This window comes from Pungitius pungitius, chromosome 14 (assembly GCF_949316345.1).
Source record: "Pungitius pungitius chromosome 14, fPunPun2.1, whole genome shotgun sequence".
Taxonomy (NCBI): Eukaryota; Metazoa; Chordata; class Actinopteri; order Perciformes; family Gasterosteidae; genus Pungitius; species Pungitius pungitius.
The window spans coordinates 6,521,289-6,548,419 of record NC_084913.1 but is presented as its reverse complement, the minus strand read 5'-3'; the positions used below and the strand labels follow the sequence as shown (position 1 = coordinate 6,548,419).

The following is a 27,131-nucleotide window of genomic DNA, read 5'->3' as shown; positions in this document are numbered from 1 at the left end:
AGCAGTTAATGATCCACAGAAGAGGATTCAGCTATAAAAAGCCATCAGGCTTCCAGCGATCAGCGCTCGCGCTGAGCTGATTCGGGCTGGTGTTGGGCTGGGCCTGCATTCATCACACATTCTATGAATGGTCTTCTCTCACATCATCTTTTTTTTTTTTCATTTTACTCCACACGCTCATCGCCATCGTCAGCAGTAAGCCGAGTCATCACTCATCCCTAAACCAATTAACACTCGTCAGTAATTGCCTCCTGAACTCTCGGCATTCCTTAGGAACGCTGCCAAAATACCAAGCTGTGGGAATCTGAACGCAGACATTTAAACTCCAGGATTTGCCTCCGAGCTGACTGAAGGTCAGACGTCTGAGACATGGCATTACTGTTTTGTTCTTTAAAAAGAAACTGGGAAGAAGTGAGACAAGACATTCCCACAACCCAAGTCAGTGTGACACGTCTTTTAGTGTACATGGCATCGATGTCACACATGCAAAATATGGCTGAGGCTTAGCAAGGAGATTTAACGAGACCTTGACCCAGACAAAAGATTACCAGAAGACCACCATGTCTACATGGTGAGTCTGCTCACCTCTGTGGTTTCTTCCAGACGCCGTCTCTGGAGTCGCTCCACATCGTCGATCTCATACACCTTGATCTCAAAAGGCTCCTTTAGAGGCCCTGACATGGGAGGCAAGTCCACCCACTGGCCGGCTGCGCCGACCTTCTTCCCCAGCGAGGAGGAGTCTGGCAGGGGTGCCGGGATGAGCCGTCTCCTCTGGAAGCCTACACGGTCATGCATATGGTCAGATGGGTGCCAGTTGAGTTAGTGACACACACACAAAAGTCTGAGATTCATCAGTAAATATGTTCTCATGAGTCTTACTTTAGGATATAGAGGCTTGCACAGGCGATTGCATATTAATGAGGGTTTGCTATTCTGTACATTCACAGCACAAAGGTTGCTTTTGATGTCATCTTGCTGGAAAAATGCATTATCATTACCACATATACTGTATGTATTAATCATGTATTCTGCTGATTCAGGAAGAGCAAAAATCCAATGAAACACCCATCCGTGGATGTAATGCTAATTTCCTTTGAGAAAGCCTTTATTTACGACTGCTATTTCAATGTGTGTAGCTGAATGTGTGAGATGTTGAAACATCTCGCCTGCATACACTGCTCCTGTACATATCAGTGTGATATGTGTGAATATTACCAGCATTGATGTGCAAAACCCCGGAAAAAACAAATTTGTTTCTCACCGTTTGCTCTCTTCTTTGGATACTTGCAGCTCCGTGTCCTGCCCGAAGACGACATGCCGCTCTCGCTCATGGAATCGTGGGCCGACGAAGCGCTGCCCGTGGCCTCGCTGTCACGGATCATGCTTTCATAGCCGCTGCTGCCGCCGCTGTGGTAGAACAGAGCCGTGCGGCCCATAGCCGGGGGCAGCTCCCCGCTCAACACACTGCTGTTGTCGCTGCCGTGGCCGCTGCTGTAGCGCTGCGGCCGCCTGGGTGCCGTTATTTTGCTGTACGGAGAGGGCAGCATGGCCGTGGGCGATTTGTCATCACTCACATTCACGCCGCTGTCATTCCCGCTGTCCGAATCTCCGGAGCCCCTCACGTGTTTGCCCGCCAGGTTGCCCGTCGCCAGTTCGCTGACGCGGCTGTTGGCGGCCTTCATGGCCTGCTTCGTTCCCATGATGGTCCCTCGCCCGGGCTTACCGCTGACGGCGGCGGCGGCGGTTCGAGTGGCCGATGTCCGTCCCGACGGCGGCAGGTTGGCGTTGGTATTTCTGGTCACGGGAGTGGCCAACGATTTGGTGGAGGAGCTCAGGCCCTTGGAGTTGTTGACTGACAGTGAGCGCGCTTTACTACCGCTGGCCGCTCCTAATGCTCTGGGACTTACAGCTGCTTTCGCTTGACCAGGTTTGCTAATACCTCCTCCACTCGGGGATGACGGGCAGGTAGCTATAGGAGAGCTGGATGAATTAGGAATACCAAATCTCGGAATGGTCCTGCTGGATTTGCCACTGCTGCTTCCCAGACTGGCCCCACTATTCTCTCTACTAAGCGCAGGTCTGGAACCCGATAAGGACAGGCTTTCCAGGGACATTTGACTTCCGTAATGCTGCCCAGCCTCTCCTCTCGGCCCTCTGGCCTTCAGGCTGGAGGTAACTTTGGCTGTGAGGCTGGAGGTTTTGAAGCTGGTTGAGTCCGCTCTGTGACGTACCTCAAGCTCATCCTCTGAAACAGCTGCCCTTGCCCCAAAAGCCCTTCCTGCTTCCCCATATGCTGACTTTAAGGCACTTTGGGGCAGCAGGATCTTGGTCTTTTGGTCAAGACTGGACTTTCGCACTGGAGGAGGTGGAGGTGAAGTGCAACCAGGTTTAGGGAGATTGCTCGTTTTCTGTGAGTTATCCTTGTTGTTTTTCCCCAGGGAGGAGTATTTAAGGCTTGAGGCAGATGCAGTGATATCTCGGGTTCCCTTGTAGTCTGTAGAGGAATGGATGACGGGCACTGTTCCCAGGGTGGTGGCGCCTCGTCTCAGCTGAGGCATTTTGCTGGGTGGATTCTTACTGGTGGATTTCTCACAGCCATCGACCACCCTCTGGGACGAGGTAGACCCCTGCACCTTGGGTGGGCGAGGTACACTGTTGCTGGATGCCTTGCTGGAAGGGATGCCGCTGGGGGGATTTCGGAGAAATTTGCTGGTGCTGCTTGAGTCAGAAAACTTGGGCTCGGTGTGCTTGTCAACACGCTGCCAAGGATCCTGCTGCTTAGCCTCTTGCCTTGGTGGCTCCCTACTGCTGCTACTGCTACTACTATGAGAGATGGATGAGGTAGGTTTAATCTTCCTGGGAAGGCTGGAGTGGACTATGGAGGGGCCCTGTGGAAGTTGAGAGGAGCTGAGTGAGTGAGCTTTAGTTATTTTGGATGTCAATCTGAGGCAGCCTTTGGCAGATTCTGGGGACGCAGGGCACTTTGTCAAGGAAAGTTTGCTTGACGCGGCACTATCGCTGTCTAATTCGGAAAAACTAAATCCACTGTCATTTAGGGAGTTCTTGGCACCTCTTGGAGAGGACACACAATGGAGCATATCCAGAGAGTCAAAGTAAAAGGCAGCCTCTGGTCCCATGTGTTTGCCCTGAGGAAGGAAAACGTCTGTCGAATGAGCCCCTTCACTCTCCAAGGTACAGACACTGACCTCACTCAACCAAGAGCTGATAGATGAACCCCTGCTGTCCACACACTCCATGGCCCCTTCCTGGGGGGGTGTGACCACTGCGATGTTCACCTCTGAGCCTCCCGCCGCCATTGTGTAGGCGTCAAATTCATCATTGATGCTGCTGATGATGCTGACGGGTCGGGAGCCAGACGCCAGGGCCTGAAGGGAGCAGTCACTGTTAAAACTGATAATGCTGGAGGGCCGCCCGTTATCTACAATGCCGCCAATAGACAGCTCCTCCACCACAGTGAACACAAGCTCATCCTCTCCATTCAGCTCCACGGGCTGCTGCAAGGTCACAGTGGCTCTAAGGATGTCACGATCCAGACATCTTTCCCTCAAGGTAGATCGCACCTGGCACACCTCCAGCGGAGCTCTGAGCAGAGGGGAAGTGTAAGGATCCCTCCTTTTCACAGCCTGGTGGCTCATGCCTACAGGAGGCATTCTGGTGCTAGATCGTTCTTCATTGCCAGTCATTTCCGTGCTGGATTCTCTGTGCTCTGAAGGCGGTGGGGCTGGCTTGGGCAAAGCTTTCTTGTTGAAGTACACCTTCTCTCTCACCACAGGCTCAGAATTAGGCCCCGAGTCAGCCGCTAGTTTGTTGGCGCTAACTCTGCTTTCTGAGACCAACACCTTCTCTCCGTCGGCGCTGGTTCTGTCCGATGGTATGCATTGCGCTTTGGCATCGCCCGGTTTAGATGTAGTGGTTGGACTGCAAGTCGGTTGTGCGGCAATAGATTTTGGGGATTGTTTGGGGGAGATACCCTCTTCGGTGTTGGAAATATTAGCTGGGGTCTTTGGTGAAACGGAGCCTGGATTCTCCTTAGATGCATCGGCCTTGGGGCTGGCCTGGCCTCGCTTGCCCTCTCCAACAAAGGCAGTGGGTTCTTCACTGCCATCGATACACTCCAATCTCTCCTGCAGCTCAGCGAATGTGTTGCATTTAAAGAACTGGTCTCTGTCCATGCGGCCCTCTTTTGTAGGCTTCTTTCTGTTCAGGGAGGGGATGATTGGAACAAAGGCGGGTGGGCCTTCATTGTCACTAAGCTCCCTGTCCGAGATCGCAGTTCCCCCGGGGCCCACATAAATGACAGTGTCGCAAGATTGTTCACTACTGGATGAGTAGTCCGGGTCACTGAGCACGCAGGGCAGATCTGGGTCCAGGGCCACCGTACGAGGGTGGAACGGCCTGAGGTGGGGTGGCCGGCGGATCCTCCCTTCCTCACAGGAACTTTCACCTCCAGATGAACTGGATGCATACTGAGAAGCAGAGTTCAAGCAGATGAGAGCTTAATTAAGCTCATTAAGTGATGACAGTAATGTGATCCAATCTAAAACTATTAATGTAACAATCTTTTTTTTTTTGCAAGCAATTATTATCCTTATGATTCATAGTGGTTTAATTTCTACACAGTTTCATTGTAGAATCCATCGTCTGGCAAATATTAATTCCTCTAACATAACATGTCGATATTTATCTAAAGGTTAAAAGTTCACATCAATAGTCACACAGAAATTAATGTCAATAATACAAATTGCTGTATGTGGTCTGCATTATAATAATGCCTTGGACCAATACTAAATAAATACATGCTGTCATTCCACCTAATTATGTGGAGCATATATTTCTCTCATCCGAAGGAATGCATGTCACAGTTCTTTGGCAGTGGTATTGATTACACGATAATGCGTTGCGGAGCCGAGAAAAACTAGCTCTGAGTTACTGCACTAATAGTCTTTCATTTGCAGAAGCATTCACACATTCATTTGCTTAATAGCTCCAAAACTACAAGAGGAAAAAAGATTTAGGGACTTGAGTCATGGAATGAAATATGATGAATACAATCAAAGTTGCACATTCACATTAGGAATGTAATTGCTGTAACACTTAAATATAATGTTTAAATTAACAATCACTTTGCATGTCTAAACAATGAACTACATTAAATGGTGAACAGTTGCTTTGGAATATTCATTTCAGTTGCTAAATGTCTCCTTGTGGAGTAAGACTGTAGCAATGGATAATCGTTATTTAAAAGTTCATTACTGCACATTTTTAACCGTATTCATCAGCGCCAATCAGTTTGTTGGTGTACCTTAGATTTCTTCTTCCTCATTCGGTGGATGCGGGATGCCAACTGGATGGTGGTGAGTGAGTCAGCGTAATTGGCGGGGGAGTCGGAGATGTGGGAGATCATGGTGGTTCTACAGTTGATGTTGCCAAGGGACTCCCTCAGCAACATGGTCAGTTTGCTGTCCCTACATGGTGAATTTATATTGGTTTTAGCAAACAGCACAGCGGTATTTTTTTTTAAATGACAATAAAGGGAAGCTGACATGATTCAAGGAAGAGCCATATTGAATTCTCAGAGCTGACTCCTGTGACAAGTCATTAATCTTTTCATACTTGTGTAACTGTAACATAATCTTGTGTAACACCAGTGAAAGCCATTATACTAAGCTGAATAAACTGTCACACAGCAGAACTGTGAGCCTCACGACACATGCGGAAACTTGTCTGAAACCACTTATAGATACGGCTTCACCAGCCAAAACACAGCACGACTAATGGTGGCGTTCTCACCTGTAAGGGACGTGCTTCGCTCCATTCGCCAAAGCCATGATGACGTTTCCCAGCGCATTCAGAGAAAGACACAAGCCTCCACCTCCGTCTCTGCTTTTACTCAGGACCTTTTCACAGCTCCCCAGGTCGATGAGGTGTAGCCTGCTCCGTCCACCTGACACTGTGCCAACAACGGAAGAAGAACCAAGGTGAGCGCAGACCAGACACTCCCTCTCTGAAGCCAGTTCCTCACGCACAGCGCTACGGTGACAGCTCGGCCCTGACAAGAGACTTGATCTCTTTGGATTTATTTGCGAGTAAGATTGCCATACTTTAATCCAAATTGCAGACCGGCCGATAAACGTCCCTCAGGAACAAATACATTCCCCTTCTACTGATTTGAAATAGACAAAGAGGGCATTGGTTGTCATTGTAAAAAAAACTCCATTCAGCAAGGCTTGAAATCTTTTTTTTAAATCAATTTATAAACACGGCAAATAAGGAAGATATTGATCTTCCATTCAGACTGATCATATACGTTCTTACCGTCTCACTGATGATTAATCAGTGTGAAAGGTAAGTCAACCTTTTAATAGCTATAACTAGGGAAGGTAATGCCAAATATAACTCATTTATTACATGGAAAACTGAACAACAACCAAAGTACGGTATAAATGTGACGCAGACATTAGTTACGGAGTTAAAGATCCAGTGATCTGATGGTACTGACTTCCTCCCTTGCCGCTCTTCTCCATGCGGTACTGGTAAATGTGAAGAGTGAACAGCATGTGGGAGTTGCGGCGCTCCTCCTCCTCCACGTTGGGTCGGCTAGTGCTGCGCGCCGCGATGGCGGCGTCCAGGAAGAGGGCGGCTTTCTCAGCCGTCGGGGCACGCAGCTCGCTCTGATTCTGAAGCTGTGGCGGAGGGGGGGAGGGGGAGGGAGGGGGGGACGAGACAGAGAACAGGGTCAGGAGAGGCCGCATAGGAGGGCTTGAACACGAAGACAGATGTGGAAAATGCTACTCCAGAAGAGGGGGAAGACAGGGGAGCCAGATAATTGGACCCCGGCAAACATTTCTTGCCCATTAGATTGAGTCTCGGGGGCGATTCGAACAGCAGATATGCACACAGAGGGAGGAGGATTAGGAGAGGTAATGGTTCAGCAGGAGGCAGGGGCCACTTCCCTCATTGATGTGATGAAGGGTGGTGGTAAGATACAGAAAGAGAAGAGAAAGGATAGAAATGAGGCAGCCCACACGTGGCTGTTGGGAAGAGGAGCGAGACAGAGCTTCACAGAATGGCACAGCCTTTGATGTCGGAGTCTATACATCTCCCCCCAAAAAAACGACATCTGAAAGCAACACCTGTGATTGCCTTCAAACCTACAGTCTTCCACCCTCCCCGACTGTGCTGGAGAGGGCCAGTGCTAACGCACGGGTAATAGATGCTGATGGATGCTGACAGGAGAGTCAATACAAAGGTAAGAAGAAAGCCATCCATACCGCAGAGAGGCTTGGTAGAAACAAAAGTAGGGATTTAAGAGGCGGGTAGGATGGAGCAAAGGCGGACTGGGAAAACACACACACATTCAACCAATTCTGGGAGAGGAAGAGGTAGATCATAGACAGAAAAAGATCAATACTCAGGCAGACTGAGACTTTTTTAACCTCACCGAGAGAATGAAAGAATCATTGAACAAAGAGAGCAGTAGAGAGGCTGAGCGCTTCTCACCTGAGTGCCGCAGATGGGATCCTCTCTCAGGTGGATGCCGGGGGACTGGCCCTCCTGCAGGCTGCCGGTGGACACCTCAGACAGCAGGTCCTGTAGCTCCTCGTCTTTCCCAAAGATTTCCACCGCCGACACTCGGACGGAGAAGCGCGTGCCCGTCTTCTCTTTGCGCTCGTTGATGAGCTTGAAAAGCCAGGAGATGGCACAGGGCACAATGCCTAGGCTCTGGGTGGAGCTGTCTTTGCCAATCATGGTGTATGTCTTGCCTGGAGACGTGTGAAAGAGAGAGGGGGGGGGGGGGTGGAGAATGGAAATAACGCCTCGTATCTGAAAGCCAGCCACGCTCACTGTTTGCTGAAACTGAAATTACTTTCATCAAGCTGTCTGATGTGGGCAGGTAGTTGACAAATAGACACCGACAGTGGATACACCGTGAGGGTATACGGATGAAATAAATAAATAGCTGATGTGTGGCTTATGGCCGGGAGGTAACATCCAGTGTATGCAAAATTTAAAAAAATCACAGGACCCATTCCAGAAGCAGTAATTCTGTGGAATTATACCTGTTGGAAACAGCAGCACGAGCAGAGCCCTTCGGCCTAAGAGCCCAGACCAATTACTAAGATTTTAATTACAGACCGAGCCCTGAAGCCTGGATGCAGCACTTTGCCCCCCCACCGCCCCCCCCCCCCTCCTCCCCCGCCTCCACAGACTCACTACCCATCCTTTCCTTTCCCTTCACTCTCCCATTCCTTGACTCACCCCAGTGCACCACTAAGCCAATTGTGGACATCAAGTGCTGCCGACAAAGCGCAATGAGAATTTGATTCCGCTAACAAAGGCTCTTGTCTAATCTCTTGCCAGTGGAGCAGCTTACCGAGCTTCACTTGGCCGAAGCAGAAGATGCAGCCGTCTGCACCGTTCACCACCGACTGGATGACCTCGGCTACCGTCCCTGAGCACACCTCGGCCTGTGGGAAAACACACAGAAGCAGCCCCCCTCACAGTCAATTCGGCCCCATCTAAGAAATAACATCATACAGGCACAAAACAATGAATCCAAAACAATAAACCATACACTAAACTGTTATTTGGCATCAGTTACACCCAAATCACATTAACGGTTCCAGTATTTTCCATCACTCAGGGGCCTGCGTGTGTGTTAATGTTTGTTTATATATGTGCTGCAACGCGTGGCTCATTTTTGCAATCTGTTTCAGCATGGATCCTCTGGGGCCGGGGCTCCTGCAGCAGAGGCCCCCTTCCCATTCATCATACTGCAAACAAGGCTTCCAACAGCAGAGCAGCTTGCTGTTACCGCCACTAGCACTGCTGTCCCAGCGGCACAATCCTGCAGCTTGGCCTCAGCTTCGCAGCAGCAACTTACTTGGGGAAATACTTGCTCCTAGTACCTGGTGTGGTAGAACGTCTCACTGCACCACGGGGGGAATGCATAAAATCTTTGACCTCTGATTTTTTTTTTGGGGTGGGGTGTATATATATACAATTGTTCCATTAAACAATTATGGTGTGGAACCAAGCTGCGGAAGGAGCAAAACTGACCTTTGTCTTTGATCTCAGTGGGTGTGCCTGCTGTGGGCTGCAGAGGTTACATATAGCTGTTCTACGAAAGGCGAGGTTAGATGTAACTGTGGTGGATTCAAATCATTCCCCAGAAGGCTTAAAAGACCCAGCTGTTCAGGCCCACGCTGGTAAGAATGCCCTCTGACCCCAAGACAGGCATTTTTCGTCTAAGCCCCCTGGCCACACCCCGCCAGCATGAAGACATCCATTTGTCCTTGAGAGGCTCAATTCCCACACGACACACTCACACACACACACACACACACACACGTTGTACACACACGTATTCCCTGCTTACTTGCGAGGCATCCTGGGTAAAAACAGCATCGAAGGCGAATATCTTTGGGACGGCCACCGTGGCGGATCTCCTGTGCCCTGAACCGGAGTGTGGGCTGGACGCCGGGTCGTAGAGGGTCAGCTGCTTCTTCCTGCTGTCCACTTTCAAGAAGGACTGTGACTCTGAGGAGTCTGCGGTCTCCAGAGATGGACAGATGCGCATCATCACTTTCACCTAAACACCCAAAATAAAACAAGACAAAAGTTTGGGTTATAAAAAAAAAACATTTTAAACGTGAAAAATGTGTTAAGGTTTTAGCAAAAATAAGTTAAATGTTTTTGGAGAGGGGTTCAGCATAGAAAAGGAGGAAATAGCATGCTAAGCTTAAAGTGTTTCACTTTATAAGGTGCCCTATAACCACCCGAGGCCATAGGGCTTGGTGGCCCCCAGGAGCACCGGCCCCTCTCGCCCAGTCCATCGGCAGAGCAAACAGAGCACGGCTCAGCATTGTGCATTAACATCCCATCCGCCGTGTCAGAGCTGATGGACATTGACGGTTGCCGTGGAAACGCTCAGTCTCACATTGACTGGTGTTCCTGGTGGGTCAACACATTGCCTAATGGAGTCAGTGAAAGGCAGCAAGGTGCGTATTGAAAGTCACAGCAGAAAATGATGGAAATGAATGGGTGTGAAGCGCCACGCTGGGGGATTATCCCTCCAGCGGGATTGTTTTTCTGGAGAAGGAGCTGCTCCCCAGCATGGGAGTGCGGGAGCATAAGCCCCCACCTTCTCTTATTCCACCAACTCACGCTTTCTCCTATTCCTCCCCTCTATTGCCCGGAAAATGGCAGATCCACATGAAGAGTCCTTGAGACCTACCCTGTTGCATTCTGGGGCTTGACATTGGTAAAGTGACATTGCATTCTTAATGCATTCAACAAGTCACAGAGCAGCTCACCATGCCTTGTTGCATGTTAGCTTAAAAAAAGGATTACCAGAGTGGTAATTCGGCCCCGCTCTGACAAGCCCACTCGTGTCGAACGTCATTGCCATGGTAACAGAAGTGCGGTCATTCTGCCAGTTGTGTATAGTGGCAACTCTCACAAACAATGGAATTCATATTTCACCATTTCCTGCCTCCACCATGCTGAGGTGTGCGTGTGGTCCTGCGTGTGTATGTCAGACTGTATGACCCCCCCCCCCCTCCATTTTACAATCACCTCCTTTTGGGATTCTGACGGCTAAATGTTGCCTTACAAATCTGATGGTTGGAAATGCACTTCTTCTACTATCTATCTCCAAAGTCACGTCAGAAACATGTCTGCGGCTGACAGGGGAAATAAACAGCTCTTGGGACACGAATAGCAGGCTTTGGAGTCCCTGTCAACGCCCAACGAGTGTTTAGTGTTACACCTAACATTATAGCAACTGCACAGTTTCTATATCCTGCAGTGTGTGTGATAGGAAACTCGACCTTGAGCCCTTTCAAGGCTTCTTGAAAAAGCCCCCTGTGATGCATTTCAGGCATTGAAATAACAACCTTATAATGTAGCTCACACGCCTTTCCCTTTTTTCGACAGAGAACTGTTTCACCCAGCCTGGGACTCTCCATCTTCTTCACGCCTACACAAAAGGCTCATTCTTCCCACGACTAGAATATAAACATTGCTACAGACCAAGCCTCCGGAATTCTGAAACAATGTCACTGGAAATCCCTTTTTGTCAATGAGTGAATTCATCTTGCATTCTGCAGGCAAAGTGCAAACTGTCTTTGTGCTCCACGGTGGGGGGGGGGGGGCTGTTATTGTGACTGACGTGTGCATATGTTGAGTAAATTACTTTTGCTGTGACATTTAAACCGGGGCTACCACACATGACTACTGAGTGTCTGTCTACAAGACAGAGGCTACCAAGCGAGCTAATGTCTCCCTTTTATTTATGTTGGCAGGGATCAGATACTGGAGGCCACGGTGGATTGGCTACAGTATTTTCACACCTCGGACTCCGTGCTAATGGCCCCCGTTTCCCTGTCCCTTGATCCCCCACAAAATCCATTAGTGGGGTTTGGCATTCCTCCATCCACTCAACTGTCTGTGGCTGAAGGGAACTGTGTCTAGGTCAAAAGTTGAGTGGCAGTGGAAGTGTCCCTCAATTGGTTGAAAATTGCAAACAAGACATTCAACAAATATGAAAATGAATTTGAAACACAAGCAGGAACGTTGATGTTTTGTTTGCTTTACAATGAGGAAACCTGAAAATCTGGGCTGATCGGCTTGAAACAATGTCATAAATCTTGATTTCCCCTTTCAGACCTTTAGCTTCACAGATATATAGTATACCTCAGGTCTGGGCTTGTTAATAACAGGTTTTTTCTTCTTTTTTTTTTTTTTTTTAAGGCCCTTGTATCAATGGGAGATTTACAATATGTGGCAAAATCTCAACCGTCTGGATACCTGGCAACAGAAGCGAGCATTTCCTATCCAGGTGGGATCTAATCTTGTCAGGGGGACTTCTTCTGCTTTAGAAACACAGGACGCCAGCTCAGTCCAACAATACCCAATAAACCGCAAAGGAAGAGTGGTGTGTTTACACAGCTTTGTTTAATGACTGTCCTATTGCTGCCAGTCTGACTTTCATCACCTGCGCACACTGCACCTAACGCGGAATTAGGAATCCCGCTGTCCGACGCGACCGGCAGATCTGTGGATCATAGTCTTGCCGTCTTTCTGCATTCACACAGAGGAGCGCTGGTCTGGACAATTTGCATGAATTCATGACATTCCCGGGGAGGCTTATCTGACTTCATCTGCGCGGACCGGACCAGACGGCACGCAGCCTGCTGGCCAGCGTGTCGCCACCCTGCATTCCCCCACGTCGGACCTTGGGGCCTGTGTGGGTCTGTGTGTGTCTGTGTGTTTGTGGTGCGTGGTTGTGTAGGGGAGGCTTGAATCAGAAATTCAGCTATGAGTCTGTTTGGGTCTGTTCTCACCTTTCCCATCCCTGGGTTCTCTTTCACTTTGGACACAGCTCGTAGCAGGCATGGCGGGGCCGGGGGCGGCGAAACCTGCAAGATGCCGCTGAAGTTGGTGGGGTAAATGGAGGGCTCCTGTGGGTGGAGCAGTGAGGGCTGGTGCTTCTTCCGCTTAGAGGACAGATTCAGCTTCTGAGCTGCCCTGGAAAAAAAAAAAGAGAAGAAAGAAAAGCCTTTAGGTTAAAGCTAAACTTAATAAAGAAAAACACCATTCCATAAGGTTGATAATCGTTTTTTTCTCATGTGAGGTTTTCTTTCGGTGTGGTACCCAGACAAGAGCTTTTCTTTGGGGGGATGGAAAGCCTTAAGAAATCCCCCGCTGAAACTCTAACATAAAGGTCAACAAGATCCATTTATTTCCCCTAAAGAAAACAAAGGCAGCAGGAGAGCTATGCGGTGCCACTACTCCTGACCAAATTGTTTTTTTTTCTTCTTACAACTCCCACCTCAAGCTCCCCTGCCAAGAAAAACCACGCCGCAGTCCTCCACTTCGACCAAAGCAGGTAGAGTGCCCCTATACTTTCTGAAACATTAACTGAAAAATCCACAAGACAAATGATGACTTGGAAACTCTCTCTGCCCGAAAGGGATCAAACATCTGCTGCCATAGCAGGACTGCATAGTCCACCCATGCATTCATCTTGTTCAAACACCAACAACAATGTTGACATGACATGACAGGCGAAGACTCCTGACACACTGCCCTCTGGGATATAGTCATGACTATCTAAAAATGAGCAATTAGGAGTGTTCACCCATGGTTCAAGTCAAGTCCGGAGCATGTACTGTTGAGAGTTTTGATCATTTGAATTTGACAACAAACTGGATAACACAAGCAGTTGAGTGGCAGGTTTGTAAACCCAACTGTCTACTCTACTGGAAAAAAACTACCTGAGCAGTTCTGCTGCGCTGGCATCTCGCAGAACCCTCAGGTGTAACTGAATCCGGCTTCTTGACAGTCGTCTAATTAAAATCCACTGCCAACCTTCCCTCTTGTCTCAAAAAGTCGGTGGCAGCAAGACAGGTATTGGTCACGGGGCCAAGTGATTCCTGCACATGCGGAGTTTATACTCCTGGACCTCAAAGGACAGCAGCAATATCTCTGCACAGCCTGCAGGAAATCAGGCCAGACTTAGAGTGGTTCCAGGTATGGCATCGCATTGGATCAGCTAACACCATTCCTTCATTGGAAATTCAAGGTCAGGGAGGAAAGTAATACTCCAAGGAAATTCAAACGCACTCAAATGGTTTTCAGTCAAGCAGTCCAATTTCAGAGCACTGCAGGAGAGACAAAGACGCCCTTGTCAACATGTAGGCATGACTGGCAGAGGGAATGAGAAAAAAAAAAAAATTGGTGCGCGAGATTAAAAAGATGAGAAATCTGCAGAGCAGGGGAATTTTTAGGAAGAAGCAGAAGAGCAGAAAAGGGCAGAACCGCGTGTGTCCCGGTGAGCAGCAGTCTCCTAATGGGCCAGCATGAGCTCATTAGTCCTGCTCTGGGCTCCACCGGACAGCACTGGGTGGGCTGCTGCCAAAAACACAAACCCCCTTCCCTTCCCTCTCACTCTACCCCCAGAATGACAACCGCCCCCCCCCCTCCCCTCCCTCATCTCCTCAACCCTCCCCTCTCCACTGATCGCCCCCCCCTGCAGCGACAGCCCAAGAGCACAATCAGGGAACACACTGCCGGCTGATGGAATAATTATTGCATCCAAGGGGGCTACAGGAGAAGGCTCTCCCCAGGGAGCTGCCTGTGTGATAGCATGCGAGACGGATCGTGTGACTGAAGAAAAAAAAAGGGGGGGGGGGGGGGGAGACGGAATAGATGAATGTGAGATGGAGAGAGGAAAGAGGAAACTACACCAGGGTACACGTGGCTGTGTGTGACTGTGCACCCGCGTTCGTGTGTGTGTGTGTGTGTGTGCACGGGCAGGTGAGCGTGTATGCGCATTCATGAAATGCATCCGCAACACATTCATTCAGGGTAAATGTACCCCGTCTCTGTCCCTCTCACCTCATTCTGTCTCATCTCTCTTTAAGCGAAGAGATAAAATCGAGCACCGGGAGGAAGAGAGGCTGCTGCCACCCTGTGCTGATTTATAATTGCCTTGACCAGTGAGGAGCGCTCCCAGACCAAAGCTGGTAACCTTGAGGTTCAATTCATGCCGCAACAATTGACGACCACTCCATGTGTTCTTCAATGGAAGGGGAAGGAAAAAGAAAGGGTGCAATTGCTGCATTTTTTTTTTCTCTCACTACAGGGAAATCAATTGGTTGTCACTTTCTCTCTCTGTCTCTCCCTCCCTCTTTTCCTCTTTTCCTCTCATCTTCTCGCTGGCTCGCCCAACTACATGACCAGTCAATGGAAGATACGCGGCGAGGAGAGGCTCTGCCCACAACAGCTTGTCCACCTGTTCACTCCCAATCTCCATGCTAATGAGGCTGTTTCCCGCAATGAACCCAGTTGATCGGTTACCGGTCGTTTTTTTTACGTTAACACACAATATTCCCACACTGGGTGAGTGCTGTGCAGACTACGGACTGAACCACAGGTTTCTTTGAACATGCACCGGTGAAGAAAATGCTGCAATGGTGTACTTACAGCTCTTTCCAATCCATTATCTGGTTTACGCCCTACAGTCAAAAAACAGACGACTGATAAAGTTCAACTTTGCGGTCCATATCTGCGTGGCCAGTGTTCTCCATTAGTTGCACATTCGATACGCCGGCACAGTGGCCCGAGAACAGAACGAGGCGGGGCTGCTCCCCAGTCGGGGCACGAGGGTCCTCTTTGCAACGATCGCAATCATCGAGGTTCCACTTGATTTCACAGAGGTTTGTCAGGAGCTGGGGGGGGCGGAGGGAGAACCAGGAGGAGGAGGAGGAGGAGGAGGAGTGGGCATCATAGTAAGTAAATTCAACAAGCGCCAGGTGGGGTGGGGGGGGGTGGGGGGGTGGACAGGATGAGTACGCTGCAGGAGGTTCACAGTGGGCTGGTGCAGGTAGTCCAGAGAGCTTTGTAGGAGGAGGTAAGGAGAAGGTCAGGATGAGAAGGAGCAATCCTCTTCTCCTACGCCCCTAAAGAACCTCCAACTCTTTCCATGCCTCTTCCAATGGGATAAAGTTCATGTAAAAACCCGACAAAAGCTTCCTCTCCAACTTTCCACTCCCTCCTTCACGTCCGATCCTGCGTTCATCCCACAGGCGGCATCGGCCGTCTCTCCTTCAGCAAAAATCCACCCCGCTACGTGGGGCCGTGAGTGGCTGCAGGTCCTGATGCCCAGCTCCGTCCCAGCGTCTCTGCAGCTTAAAGGCAAGAGGAGGGGCAGGAGATCGGCACGCTTGGCTGAGCTCAAAGATTTCCTCGGGTGGCTGAGAATCAGGAGAATTCCTACTCCTGTTTCCGCCTCTCGGTCCTTCCACTGCTATCGGAGAAATGCTGGCAGCTGTCCTGCCGTGTGTGTGTGTCTCTCTCTCTCTCTCACTGCCGCCCTCCTCTCTCTCTCTCTCTCTCTCACACACACACACCCTCCCCTCTCCCTGCCGCCCTCCTCGCTCTCTCTCCCTCTCTCTCTCTCCCTTTCTTTCCTCAGCCCAGCCCCTTTTCCCTCCGATTGCCAGACGAGGTGTCAGCGCTCGATTGCTGGCTGCTCGCGGCGCAATTTGTGAGTATTCTCTTTCTCTCTATACCCCCATACACACACACACACACACACACACAGTCTCACACAAACCCTAACACACACACACACACGCATGCCCCCCACCACACGTCACATGAATACTTAATGCATACAGGAGCCTTCTCTTCTTTTAGGGTCCCACACTTCAAACAGATTTGGTTAGTATGCCTACAGTGCACGCACGAGCACCAGTGTGTGTGTGTGTGTGTGTGTGTGTGTGTGTGTGCGGCTAGTGAGTGCACACTTGCGCATTTGTATTTTGTTGAGGGATGGAATTAGCCAGATGAGTCAAAGTGTTATTAATCACAGGGAGTGGCACACAGATAAGAAAGAATATACTTAAGAGCAGAAAGATGGATCGCCTGGATGAGCGACGCTGCGGTTCAATTGGAAAAACGCTGAGAGAGATTAAAAGGGTGAGAGCAAGGGAGAGAGGGAGAGAGGACAAACAATGAACAAATGACATCTTCCAAAGACAGATTCATGTTGGCGAGCGAGAGAGTGCAGTCAGTCAATGGTCAAGGGTAAAGCGGGGAATGAAAGCGCGTGAGTGGGCGAGCGCCGGGGTGAGAGTACCCTGTATTCCCTCGGCTGCCAATTTACCAGTAAGCCCTCTCAGCACCCCCCCCCCCCCGACCAGCCAGCCTGGTTTGAAAGGCTGCTTGCTTTGGCTGCAGAGTGCCTACTACGACGTATCGGCAGACAGAGTGGGTGTGAGACTCAGAGCCAGATGAAAGTGCATTCAACACAAACCCACAGCAAGCGCTCTCTCGCCTCTCTCCCTCTGACACAGTGCCCCCCGTGTGAACTCTGCCGTTTTTTTTTTTGTTAATTTAGGGCCGAAAAATAAATAATAATAAAAAAGGAGAGAAGGAGAGAAAGAAAACTCGCCACTGCCTCCCCGTATACTGTAATGACGCTGTTGATGTATCACATGACCTTTATCTCCCTCCTTGCCACAGCACGCTTACCTCTGGTTTTCTGCAGTGTGTCCGAATGAATTTGCCTGAGGCGGACTTATTTTAAAGACCAAGAACCGTCTCCAGAAGCTTTGACTCGGGCTAATTTCCCACTGCATGCCTTCGACCCACGACCAGCGACAGCCGATGATTAGGGAACGATACTAATGTGGACATTGCTCACACTGACAGTGCAACCAGTCATTATTCTCACGCTCATTGCAAACCCTTATTGTGACTTCAACGTGTTATATATCTAAATGACGTAATATATGGAGCCAGCCACGGTTGGAGGTGTCCCGATAGCCTTTCAGCTCCATCACTGTCTCCTTCTGAACAGACCTCAAGGACAGATAATGATTTGTAATATATATATATATATATATATTAGCCAAAGGAAGACGGATGTAAATTGAAGGATTGTTTGGAATAAAAGGTCTCCTGGTGCCTTTGTTTAAGAAAGGACATCTAGTTTCCATCCTTACCTCTGAAGGGAGTGACAGTGAGTGAGGAGGAAAGGAGGTCAATGACTGGAGAACAGGCGCAGTTAGCCCGCCGCTTCAGAAGCGTCTCTTTGGCCCGCTGTCAATACTCTCTCCAGCCCTCTTTTCAAGGTTTGTCAAATTAACAAGAGAAATTCTTTTTCCCCGGAGAATCATCGGCTGGCACATCCATTCGCTTGTTTGTGCAACATTTGTCTTTGTTCTCCGGGCCGGTTGAACAGCTCTTTAGGTCTCCCCTTCCGAGGGCTAATTATCATGTTTGTCGCATTTACCATCCTTGACATTTTCTTTCTGTTTTTCCCTGTTTTCTTTTTTTCTCTGCAGACCAGATAAAGCTACCCTGACCATTCACGCGGGGATCAGATCGGTGGGTCCGATATCAGACTGCTTTACCCGCTGCCGTCCTTAAAGTGAATGTGCTTCTCACTGCTGCTGATTAGCAGGTGGGCATAGCTCTCCGTGAATGGAGATTTGGATAGTTGCCTCCAGCCAGCCTCGGCGCATCGATAATGACTCCAGCACAATGAGCCCGGCTGGCGCGCTGCTAGGAGACGTCGAGAATTGACCACAGCCTCAGTCGGGGAGAGGCATTTGTGAGATACTCAGAGTGGACGGTGCGTGAAGCCATGTTGTAGAGTGCTGCGGACACGGGCAAGTCCAAAATGCCGTATCAGCAGATGGTCCAGATTGATTGGGCTGGATGTGTCCTGGTCAATCAGGTAAGGAGCTCTGTTTTTGAGTCATATAATAATCAATAGGAACCCCCCCCCCCAGAGCTAAAATCAGTACACACTGTCTTATTGATGGGCTGCCCTTGACACGATCAAACAGCCCTGTGCCCCAAAGGTGTGAGAGGGGGGTGTAACATAAATCTACCACCTGAGCTGCTGGAGAAATCCAGACTTAATTCAGTTAAAGCGAGAGCACCAGACTAATGTTCACCCTCCCCAGTGCAGAGACGCATTTCTGCATGAAATTTGGTTTGTATTAAAAACAAATCTGTATCCCGGTGCTGGCCTCACTGGCTGCAGTCCCCCCCCCCACAGCCTGACCCCGCCGCAGCTCAGCTCCAGCGGTGATTAAGCACCGATGACATCAGCCTGCGAACACACACGCAGATTCATGTGGCGCACAGACGAGGGAAGATGATGTCATACTTTGCCAGCCAGCACTGGCAGCGGGGAAGGCCCACCCAGACAAGCTTTACTGGCGAGGACAGGGTGGCGATCATTAAGAATGAGACCAATGCTTCATCGCCATGAAGCCCCTTGTTTTTTCGCATTTAAATGGGTCAGTAAAGTTTGCTGTGAAGTGTCCCCCCCCAGATTTATGACCACCCTAGTATAAATATATGCATTGCCCTCGACACTTAAAGCACAAGAGGTCACACGGGGTGGGGTTAGGGTAAACCCTCTTAAAATAACCAAGAGATATGCGGATCCTGCTTCAGGCACATGGGGACAATAACAGAGGCACAGTATGACGAGGCCTCCTCTGTGGCGCTGGGGTTTAGTCTGGTAATGAGCCTGTCTCCTCTCTAAAGTCCCCCTACAATCAACGTGCTATAAACATACATTTTTCTCACTTTGTCTCCTTCATCCCAAATCACTCAAAACAAAAAGTGCCTGGGGCTAAAACATCCTGAATACAGTGTTTGATCTTGGAATGTGGTACAACAAATGTTAATTGATGCAGAAATGTGTAATTTTACTTTACAGAAGCCGCAAAAAAAAAAAAAAAAAAAAAAAAAGCTCCCACCTGGAGATACAGAAACAGACATTCCCCCGCAGTGCAGCGCTGTTATCTCATCGCTCCGATTATAATCACCCAAAACCCAGATCTTTCCAGTCAGTTTGAAAAATGTGTTTCCTCTCTCCTTGGGCAGCCCGAGATAAATTAAAATGGAAGAGAGAAGAGAGCCAACAGGCTTATCTGGCTGTCAGTTGAATCTTATCAATCAAGCTGTGAAGCTTTCAAAGTGACTGCCAGGCCATTTCCTGCCGGTTTAAATAGTGGTCTGAAGGCAGCCCGAATCTCCCCAGCGTCCGTTTACACAAACAGCCTTTTGCAGAAAGTGGCCCGAACACGTACAGGCTGAGATTTATAATCTTTCTATCGAGCCTCAAAATGAGATGAACTGATCCCCGCTAAGCCTACACAGCTATGAATGTGCCGACCTGTTGGCTGAGCAATATCTGGATACCCAACGCCGCCCCGAAACCCATTTGGACCAAGGCTGTTTAGAAAATCTCTTTGTTCCAAATAAGGTGTTCAACAGGCCTTTTTTTTGTCCCTGCTCAGTCTCAGGGAGTCTGGCCTTGGACAAAGAGCACCGAATGGGGCATCATTTGCTGCGGTGACTGCTGAAAGCCCAAGGCTGCACGTCCATCTTCCCCGGACCCACCAACGGCCAGCCAATTAGGTTCCATTCATTCATGTAAAGTCAGAAAGTACAAGGGGTTGTCATAGAAAATAAATTATTCCCCCCCCCCCCCCCCCCCCCTCCAAAAAAAATGTACATTGTTTCCATATTCATGTTCCAATGCATAGAGCCCTTCTGTAAGAGCAAGGCAGAAACAGGCAGCTTTGCAAAAAATGAGATCCTAAACTCTACCTGGTATTTGTAAGCGTGTTCTGTCACGGTCTCCTCAGAACTTCTTGAAAGGGTCTGTGGACTGAGGTGGAAAACGGGGGGGGGGGGGGGGGGGGGGGATTAGGGCATCCTCCGGAGAATTGCTTGAATAACGGGGGACCGTTTGAAAAAACAGGGGACGAAAGAAAGGGAGTGCAAGTGAGAAGAAAGCAGTGCGGAGGCGTTGGAAAAATAGCAATTAGGGATCACTGAGACGGAATAAGGGGGAAGGAATCTCCAAACACAAACAGGAAGAGGAAGGAGGAAGAGGGACAGAATGGAAAAGAGGCTGAGAAAGAGGGAGCAGCTCAGCAGGCTGTGCGGCCCGAGTCCTCTCTTCGATCAGTGGGCCTGGCTCCGAGCCAGTGGGGCGCTGTCCATGAGGAGGGAAAATCATTCCCCCCCCCCCCCCCCCCCTGAAAAGGAAACAGGAAAAATGATGGTTGGGGCTCTGCCACAGCCAGCTTGGAATTGCTTTATTCCCAAAGACGGGATTCCCCAGTCGGCCCAGGAATAAATGGAACAGTTGGCGCCACAATGTGAAGAAAAAAAAAAACTCATCAATATTCAAAAAGGCCCGGTTTGCTCCGACTCTATAGCTGAGTAATCAACCGTGGATTAAAGCACCGGCTCGTATCAACCCAGGTGAAAGCATTTAAACGCGAAATGTGTCTTTAAATATCAAAGGAACTTTGTCAAGCAGTCTTATCATCTCTGCCGTTGGATATCAGATAAAAAGGAGATGAGGCTCATGCCAACAGATTTCCAAAAGACTGGGCGGACCCGGTGCTCTGTCTCTGTGCCAAGGTCACCCCCCCCCCCCCCCCCCCGAGGATGGAGGATGGAATATCTTTGTGTATGTCAAACCCTCCTTGTGGTAACGGTGTCTTCTTGTGTGTTATGCTTAGCCTGTGAAGCACTGCGTCTCCAGACGCGCTGCTCAGTCACACCCCCCCCCCCCCCCCCCGCCAATCCCCACGGAGCCAAGTTAGGCGCTTAAGAACAAGCAAAGGTCATTTAAGAGTAAAAACCCAGGACTCTAAATTTGATTTACTTTTTATTGTTCTCTCTAGAATCCAGGATCACGTCGAGCTCTAACATTAGATGGAGAGGGGATCAAAGCACGTTGCATTACATTCGCGCTCAGCGGGACCCATTTGTCAGTCAATGAGGTAAAGTTTAAGGCATTAGGAGTCACGAGGTCCTCGAAGGAAAATCTTGCAAGGGGCTTCCAGAGATCTGCGGCTTCGGATGCGAGCCCGGAAAAGAGCAAAGTATCAACGTAAAATAGTTTCAGGCGGCAAAATAAAAATAAAAATCCATTTTCGGCTGATGGGTGACAGATGATAATGAAGACATGTGCTTCCTTGCTCTGCAGACTGCAGCCTCCCCACCCCTGGCCCTGCTGACAAAGATTAACAGCTGCTTTCATCTCCTCCAGTGCATTTTCGCTCTGCTCCTCCGACACTGCTTCAGGTATTCTGCTCTGCGTCTCTCCAAGGCTGCACCAACTGGAATAACTTCACACTCTCAATACAAATGTTGAACTCTGATTCACCCGGCATCCCACCCACGTCTCGCCTTGAAAACCTCGGGAAGGATGTTCTACCCTGCAGAGAGGAACTGTTGGCATTGACTCATCTACGTTACTGTCCTGAACAGCAGACATATTTGATATACAAGAGACAAATGAGGACTATTAGTGACATGAAATGCCTCCCTGATCAAATATAATGGCCCCCCTTAGATTAACACATAACAACCTATCAGAATTGAGAATAATTTAGGAGAAGGATGAGTGTGGGAGGGACAGACAGAGAGGAAGAAAGCCAGCTCCCCACGTCTTCTTCATTAATCACTTTCTGCCACGGTAAGACACCTAGCGATTATTTATTTGCACTTCTCCACACAGAGGCTATCACAACAAACAGGCCCGCGGGCTGCTGAGAACATTTGGGAGTGATTAATCAGGGGGCCGCTCAGAGCCAGAACGCAGGGGGGGGGGGGAGTTCTAACACGTGTTTTTTAATCTTTCATCTATATTCAAGTCATTGGGCAAGCTGACGAAAACTAGAGGGCGTCCCAGATGGGTGAAAGGAGCCGCGCGGTCAGAGAGATGACCACGATAGCAGCGCTGGGAGTAAATGTCCCAAGGTTGAAGGAAAACACAATTATTTGGATCAATAAACACATCACAGACGTGGAAAGAAATGGCGAGTGTGCTGATCTACAAAAACCGCGAGCGAGAGAATGTGTCCCCGAGAACGGCCGCTTAGACGTTGGCGGCTCACAACCGCATTGTTCAAGTTATAAGCAGTTTATCCCGTATCGCACACTCATAAAGTCAACCACAGTCATAACACACGCGGCAACGCTGCCTGGGCCGCATAGAGAGTCACAGGGGTAATGGGATTTCTAGCACACTGCGGCTGGCTCTCACGTGCTGGGTCGTGAACCGATTACAGGCCATAATCCCCTCCATTTAAGATTTAAGTTGTGCATGAGCAAGGCGGGATCAGAAAGCCAGAGGAGATCAATCATCCCCGCCGCTTTAGGTTTGATGCAGTGTACTTTTGCACGTGTCCGAAAGGACGAGTTTGAGGGCATAGTATCCCACATAATAACTCTTAATCTTTACTAATTCTCCAGTCAGAAGCGCATTGTGGTTTAAATATATTTGGGGAATGTGTGCCAGACCATTATGTTCCCCCCGGTGTCTTAATATGGTTCATTATGTGTTTATTGCACCAGTCAAAAGTTAAGCGAGACGTTACTTTTTCTTTTTTTATACGTGTGCAGATCACGAACTCAACAATTAACAGTATGTTTCAGCAGCCTCATCAGTGCAATCAATTCTTTTTTAACTCCCCAGAATTGTCATTTGGCTTTCAAAGCCTAAGCACCAGAGCGACCTCCTGATGGAGATAAAAAAAAAAAAAAAAAGAAAGGCTGAGGCAATTGTGGCTGATGAGGTAAACGCTAAACCACCTGTCCTCACAATGGCCTCATCCTCAGCGGTAATATGAGATCCGGTCCTTCCCATTGACGATCAGAACACGTGCGTCTGCCCGAGAAGCCCCCACCAGGAGCCATCTTGGTTTCTCTGGATTGCGAGACATGAAGGCAGCTCCTGAGAGCAGAGGCCGCGGGGGCCATTATGCATTTGCACACAATGGGTCATAAAAGTTCCTCGACGCGTATTCCCCGCCATCAGCCGTTGCCGTCGCCTCTCTCACAACGCACAACACTCCCACCACAACGCCGCGAAAGGAAAACCAAGCCACGCCGCATTTGCATGACACCTTTCACCGAGGGACACTAAAGAGGGTTTAGATGGCATCCCTCTGCCCCCCCCCCCCCCCCCACAGGCCTGACTCCTAATACACATCAGCGGAAACGGGGGGATGGAGAATTGTTGAGCGGGATTAACCAAACAGTAATGTGCTGATCCCGGAGCCCCGTGGGCAACTATCAGAGGCGTTATCCAGTCGGGGGGAATGCCCGACGTGGGAAGGCAAAAACAGAGGGGGGGGGGGGGGAAACAGATTAATGGCCCGAGGGGGCGCGACTTCTCCTTCGCCCACGTCGGACCTGTCGCACACAACCTGGCCTTTTCTGATCCGCCTCGGCAACATCCTGAGAGACAAAGGCCGCCCTGTGTGAGGTGACGAGCCTTACAGGAGAGAGGTCTGTGCTTCACATCCTCTCGTTCCTCTACTCATGAAAGGAATGTCAGGAGTGGATGGCAGTGCACCCCCCCCCCCCCCCCCCTCTCCCCCCCCTTTGCCCCACGGGGGCTAAGTACACGTGGACCCGGGTGTGAATGCACAGGCTGGAGTCAGCGCTTCATCTCTTTTGTTTTGTCGGCCCTCCCTCCACTGCCCCCCACCCCCCTCCTGTAGGCTATATGAGTGGGCCAGACAGACTTCCTGACTCAGGGATTTATTTGGGGGAACAGGGAAAAGGGCCACAGAGGTTATCCCTCACGCAGGCTGAGACAAACGCTCCGCTTTTCTTCCCCTCCATCACTGGAGCTGTTTGCCATTCATGGTGACAGGCACAAGTGATTCCACGCTGACTGCCGCAAAACAGCGCCCCCCCCCCCCACCCCCCGACACCCCTTGTGCTGCGGGGGCACAGCACTATCAGGCCACGTTATCGTATCCTAGGGAGGTGACACGCAAACACCCAAAAAGACACGTGGGAATCTGCCACATGGATAACGCTACTTCATCTTTGCAGAAAAAGACACCGATTTGGAGTTTCTGACGCGATATTCAGTATACTTCTGTCAACATGCGTTAATGTAAGAGATGTTCTTTCCTGAAACGATGCCCAATGCAATACAGGTTACATTTGTATCTCTATATCACAGAATAATGATGTCATGGAGGATTAGGACTCAGATGGAGGACGGGAAGATGCATGAGGGTAGTGGGATTCATGTACCTGCTGTGGATCCCTGAGGGTGCCCGGCCAGGATTGATCTCCATCAACACCTCAGACAGGCCTCGGATGGATTCACACCCGAGCTTATCTGTAGGCTGCAGCGCCTTCACGGCCTCAGCTGGTGCCGCCACTGTGTCTGCCGCTACACGGAGCCAGCCATTAGTCCCATCAGCCTGATTATGGCAGCAAAAATTCCAGCCAGTGTTTTATCCAACAGTACACAAAGACAAAATCCCACAGAGCCGCTCAACCATCCCAACTCCCGCCCACTCAATACTTCAGATGAGCCATTCGCTGCCCTGGGCATGTGTTGCACAGATTCAACAGATTGATAGGAATCAATTCTCATTTGTAAGGCTACGGAGGTAGAGGTAGTATTAACATTTTAGCTCCACTGCGGCTGTTTGCTCAAAATGGAGCCAGCGTTTTAGCAGTATTTTTTCTGCCATGCTATACATTCTGCTCACACTCCCGCTTTAGTGGAGGGAATCCATCTCGCTGGGGCTTGACAATAAAACCATTACCTCCTCACCTCCAGGGAGAAAGTCAGTCCAGCTCCAACTTCACAAAACTGCACATTCCACAGAGCGGAAAAGCAGAGAGAAAGACAGAGAGAGGAAAGACAATAGACAATGCAAAAAAAAAAGAGAGAGACCTACAATGCCAGAATGCATTTGGCTCTATGCATAAGACAAAGCTCAGTTGTCTGTGCACAACATAACTTACTTGACTCCCATGGCAGTTAATTCAATATTCCTCCAATATACACTCCGCAGACCCCCTGATGCTGTCAGGAGGGAGCATCGGCCAGAGGACGCCTTCTGAGCTACAACAGCCAGTGTCCTGCTCTGTATCTCTAGCCCCTGCCACGTGGGCCGGATCCACTGTGCTCGGCAGACACTTGTGCCCCACATAATGTGTCCTGCCCATTTGTCGGTGATGGAGACCCCTGCCGTCAATCACAGCACAGCCAACCAAACACATGACTGTCCTGCGCAGTCTGCTTCCAGCCTCTCTGTATGGATGACCCCTACTGTGAAAGAGTGGGAACTACTTTATTTCCCCAGGCATCAAGTGATATAGCAGCGCACTTACAAAAAAAACAAAAAAAAACAGGATGGACTAAGCGTCCATGTTTCTTGTGGTAACTTCATTGACAATGAAACCCTGACGTTTTTGAACAATGGACCTCAGCGAGGCAGAAAACATGTGTTGCTCGGATGAAGAACAAGCACTAGTGGTCCTGCTGAGCAACACGCAGGACTCATTATTGAAGAGATGCTTCCCCTTCTCCCTCTGAGTAGAGAGAGCCATTTCAACTCCCTGTTTTGGTAAAAAAAAAAAAAAAAAGAAGAAAAAAAACAGTCACATTTTATCCCCACAAGCTAATGACCTGTTTCTATGGTTACTCAGAGCAGGCCAGGAGATGAAGGGCAGAGTGTTGCTGACACAAAGAAAGGGTCTTGGTTGTGCAGGAGAACAGAGGCTAAATGGTCCTGCTGCCTCGATTACACAAGGATTCCTTCTCCACAATCACAGTCATTACTGCACAAACACTCACCTGGGCAGCAGCTGCGGGGCGGCGATGGACGACCATAAAAACCACATCCTCTCGACACGCCTCCGGGGCCGCATTCCAGCAAACAGCTGTCCGCCCTGCACCCTGCAACAGCCCCCCCCCCCCCCCCCCCGCCAGCCTCTGTGCCACCGCTGAAGTCTCTGAATCTCTACCGGGCCAAGTTGCCTCTGCTATCTTGAAAAGTGAGAAGCATACGAACGAGGTCCGGGCTTCGCTCCAAACAAACATAAACAAAGGGACCACCCGCCGCCGGTGGGGGGGGGGGCACAAAGTGAGCAGACGACTCCTCTCAGCACAGCGCAACAGGAGAAAGTCCCAGCAGGCCCGCAAACACCCCGTCGCCATCAGCAGGTGTTAATGGAAGAGGGAGATGGGCAGAGGGATCTGCCGGGCGGCAGTTAGCCGCGGCGTCAAGCCCCCCCCCCCCCCCCCCCCCCCTGCTGTGAGCTCCGCCCGGTTATATCACACAACGCCGTGTCAATACACTAATCATATGCTCCGTCACAAGGCAATCAGGGCCTAACGTGCTAGTCAGCTGAACACATGGCTCTAAATTCATTAACCCCCCCCCCACCCCCCGTAATACTATGACACACATGTGCACACATAATGAAATGCACATATGCGCCCACACACACACACACCATCCGGTCCGGAGTTTGACCCCATGACTCCTCCTGTCTCCCTGCGACTGTATAGTCAGTCTAATTGCCAATTGGTCATTACTGACCTCGGGGTTAACTCGTTGCTTTCAACAATTACCAGAGAGAGGAAGCGGGGACAACGGAATGATTTCATAGCTGGGGTTTCCAGAAGTGCCTTGACAGGTACATTTGGTGTGATCCATTTTCTGGATAATATTCCTAAACACACTTGTGTGGGGTAATTCTCCCACAAGTAGCAGAACAGAGCAGAA

General features: G+C 49.8%; 1 protein-coding gene across 2 annotated transcripts in view; it reads right to left on the bottom strand.

The window, feature by feature from the left end:
- The window catches only part of kif26ab (kinesin family member 26Ab), a 58,907-nt gene that overhangs the window by 2,887 nt on the left and 28,889 nt on the right, over positions 1–27,131 (bottom strand). Inside the window, exons 1-10 of one of the 2 annotated variants that reach the window (XM_037486890.2) lie at positions 15,013–15,890; positions 12,369–12,552; positions 9,401–9,613; positions 8,396–8,489; positions 7,522–7,784; positions 6,521–6,704; positions 5,812–5,971; positions 5,324–5,486; positions 1,262–4,487; positions 586–779 (exon numbers count right to left, since the gene is read on the bottom strand). In XM_037486890.2, the coding sequence (XP_037342787.2) occupies positions 586–779; positions 1,262–4,487; positions 5,324–5,486; positions 5,812–5,971; positions 6,521–6,704; positions 7,522–7,784; positions 8,396–8,489; positions 9,401–9,613; positions 12,369–12,552; positions 15,013–15,029 (4,698 nt within the window). In that variant the 5' untranslated portion in view covers positions 15,030–15,890. Of the gene's footprint in view, positions 1–585; positions 780–1,261; positions 4,488–5,323; positions 5,487–5,811; positions 5,972–6,520; positions 6,705–7,521; positions 7,785–8,395; positions 8,490–9,400; positions 9,614–12,368; positions 12,553–15,012; positions 15,891–27,131 lie in introns of those variants that run through there. The other variant, XM_037486889.2, reaches the window with a different exon arrangement.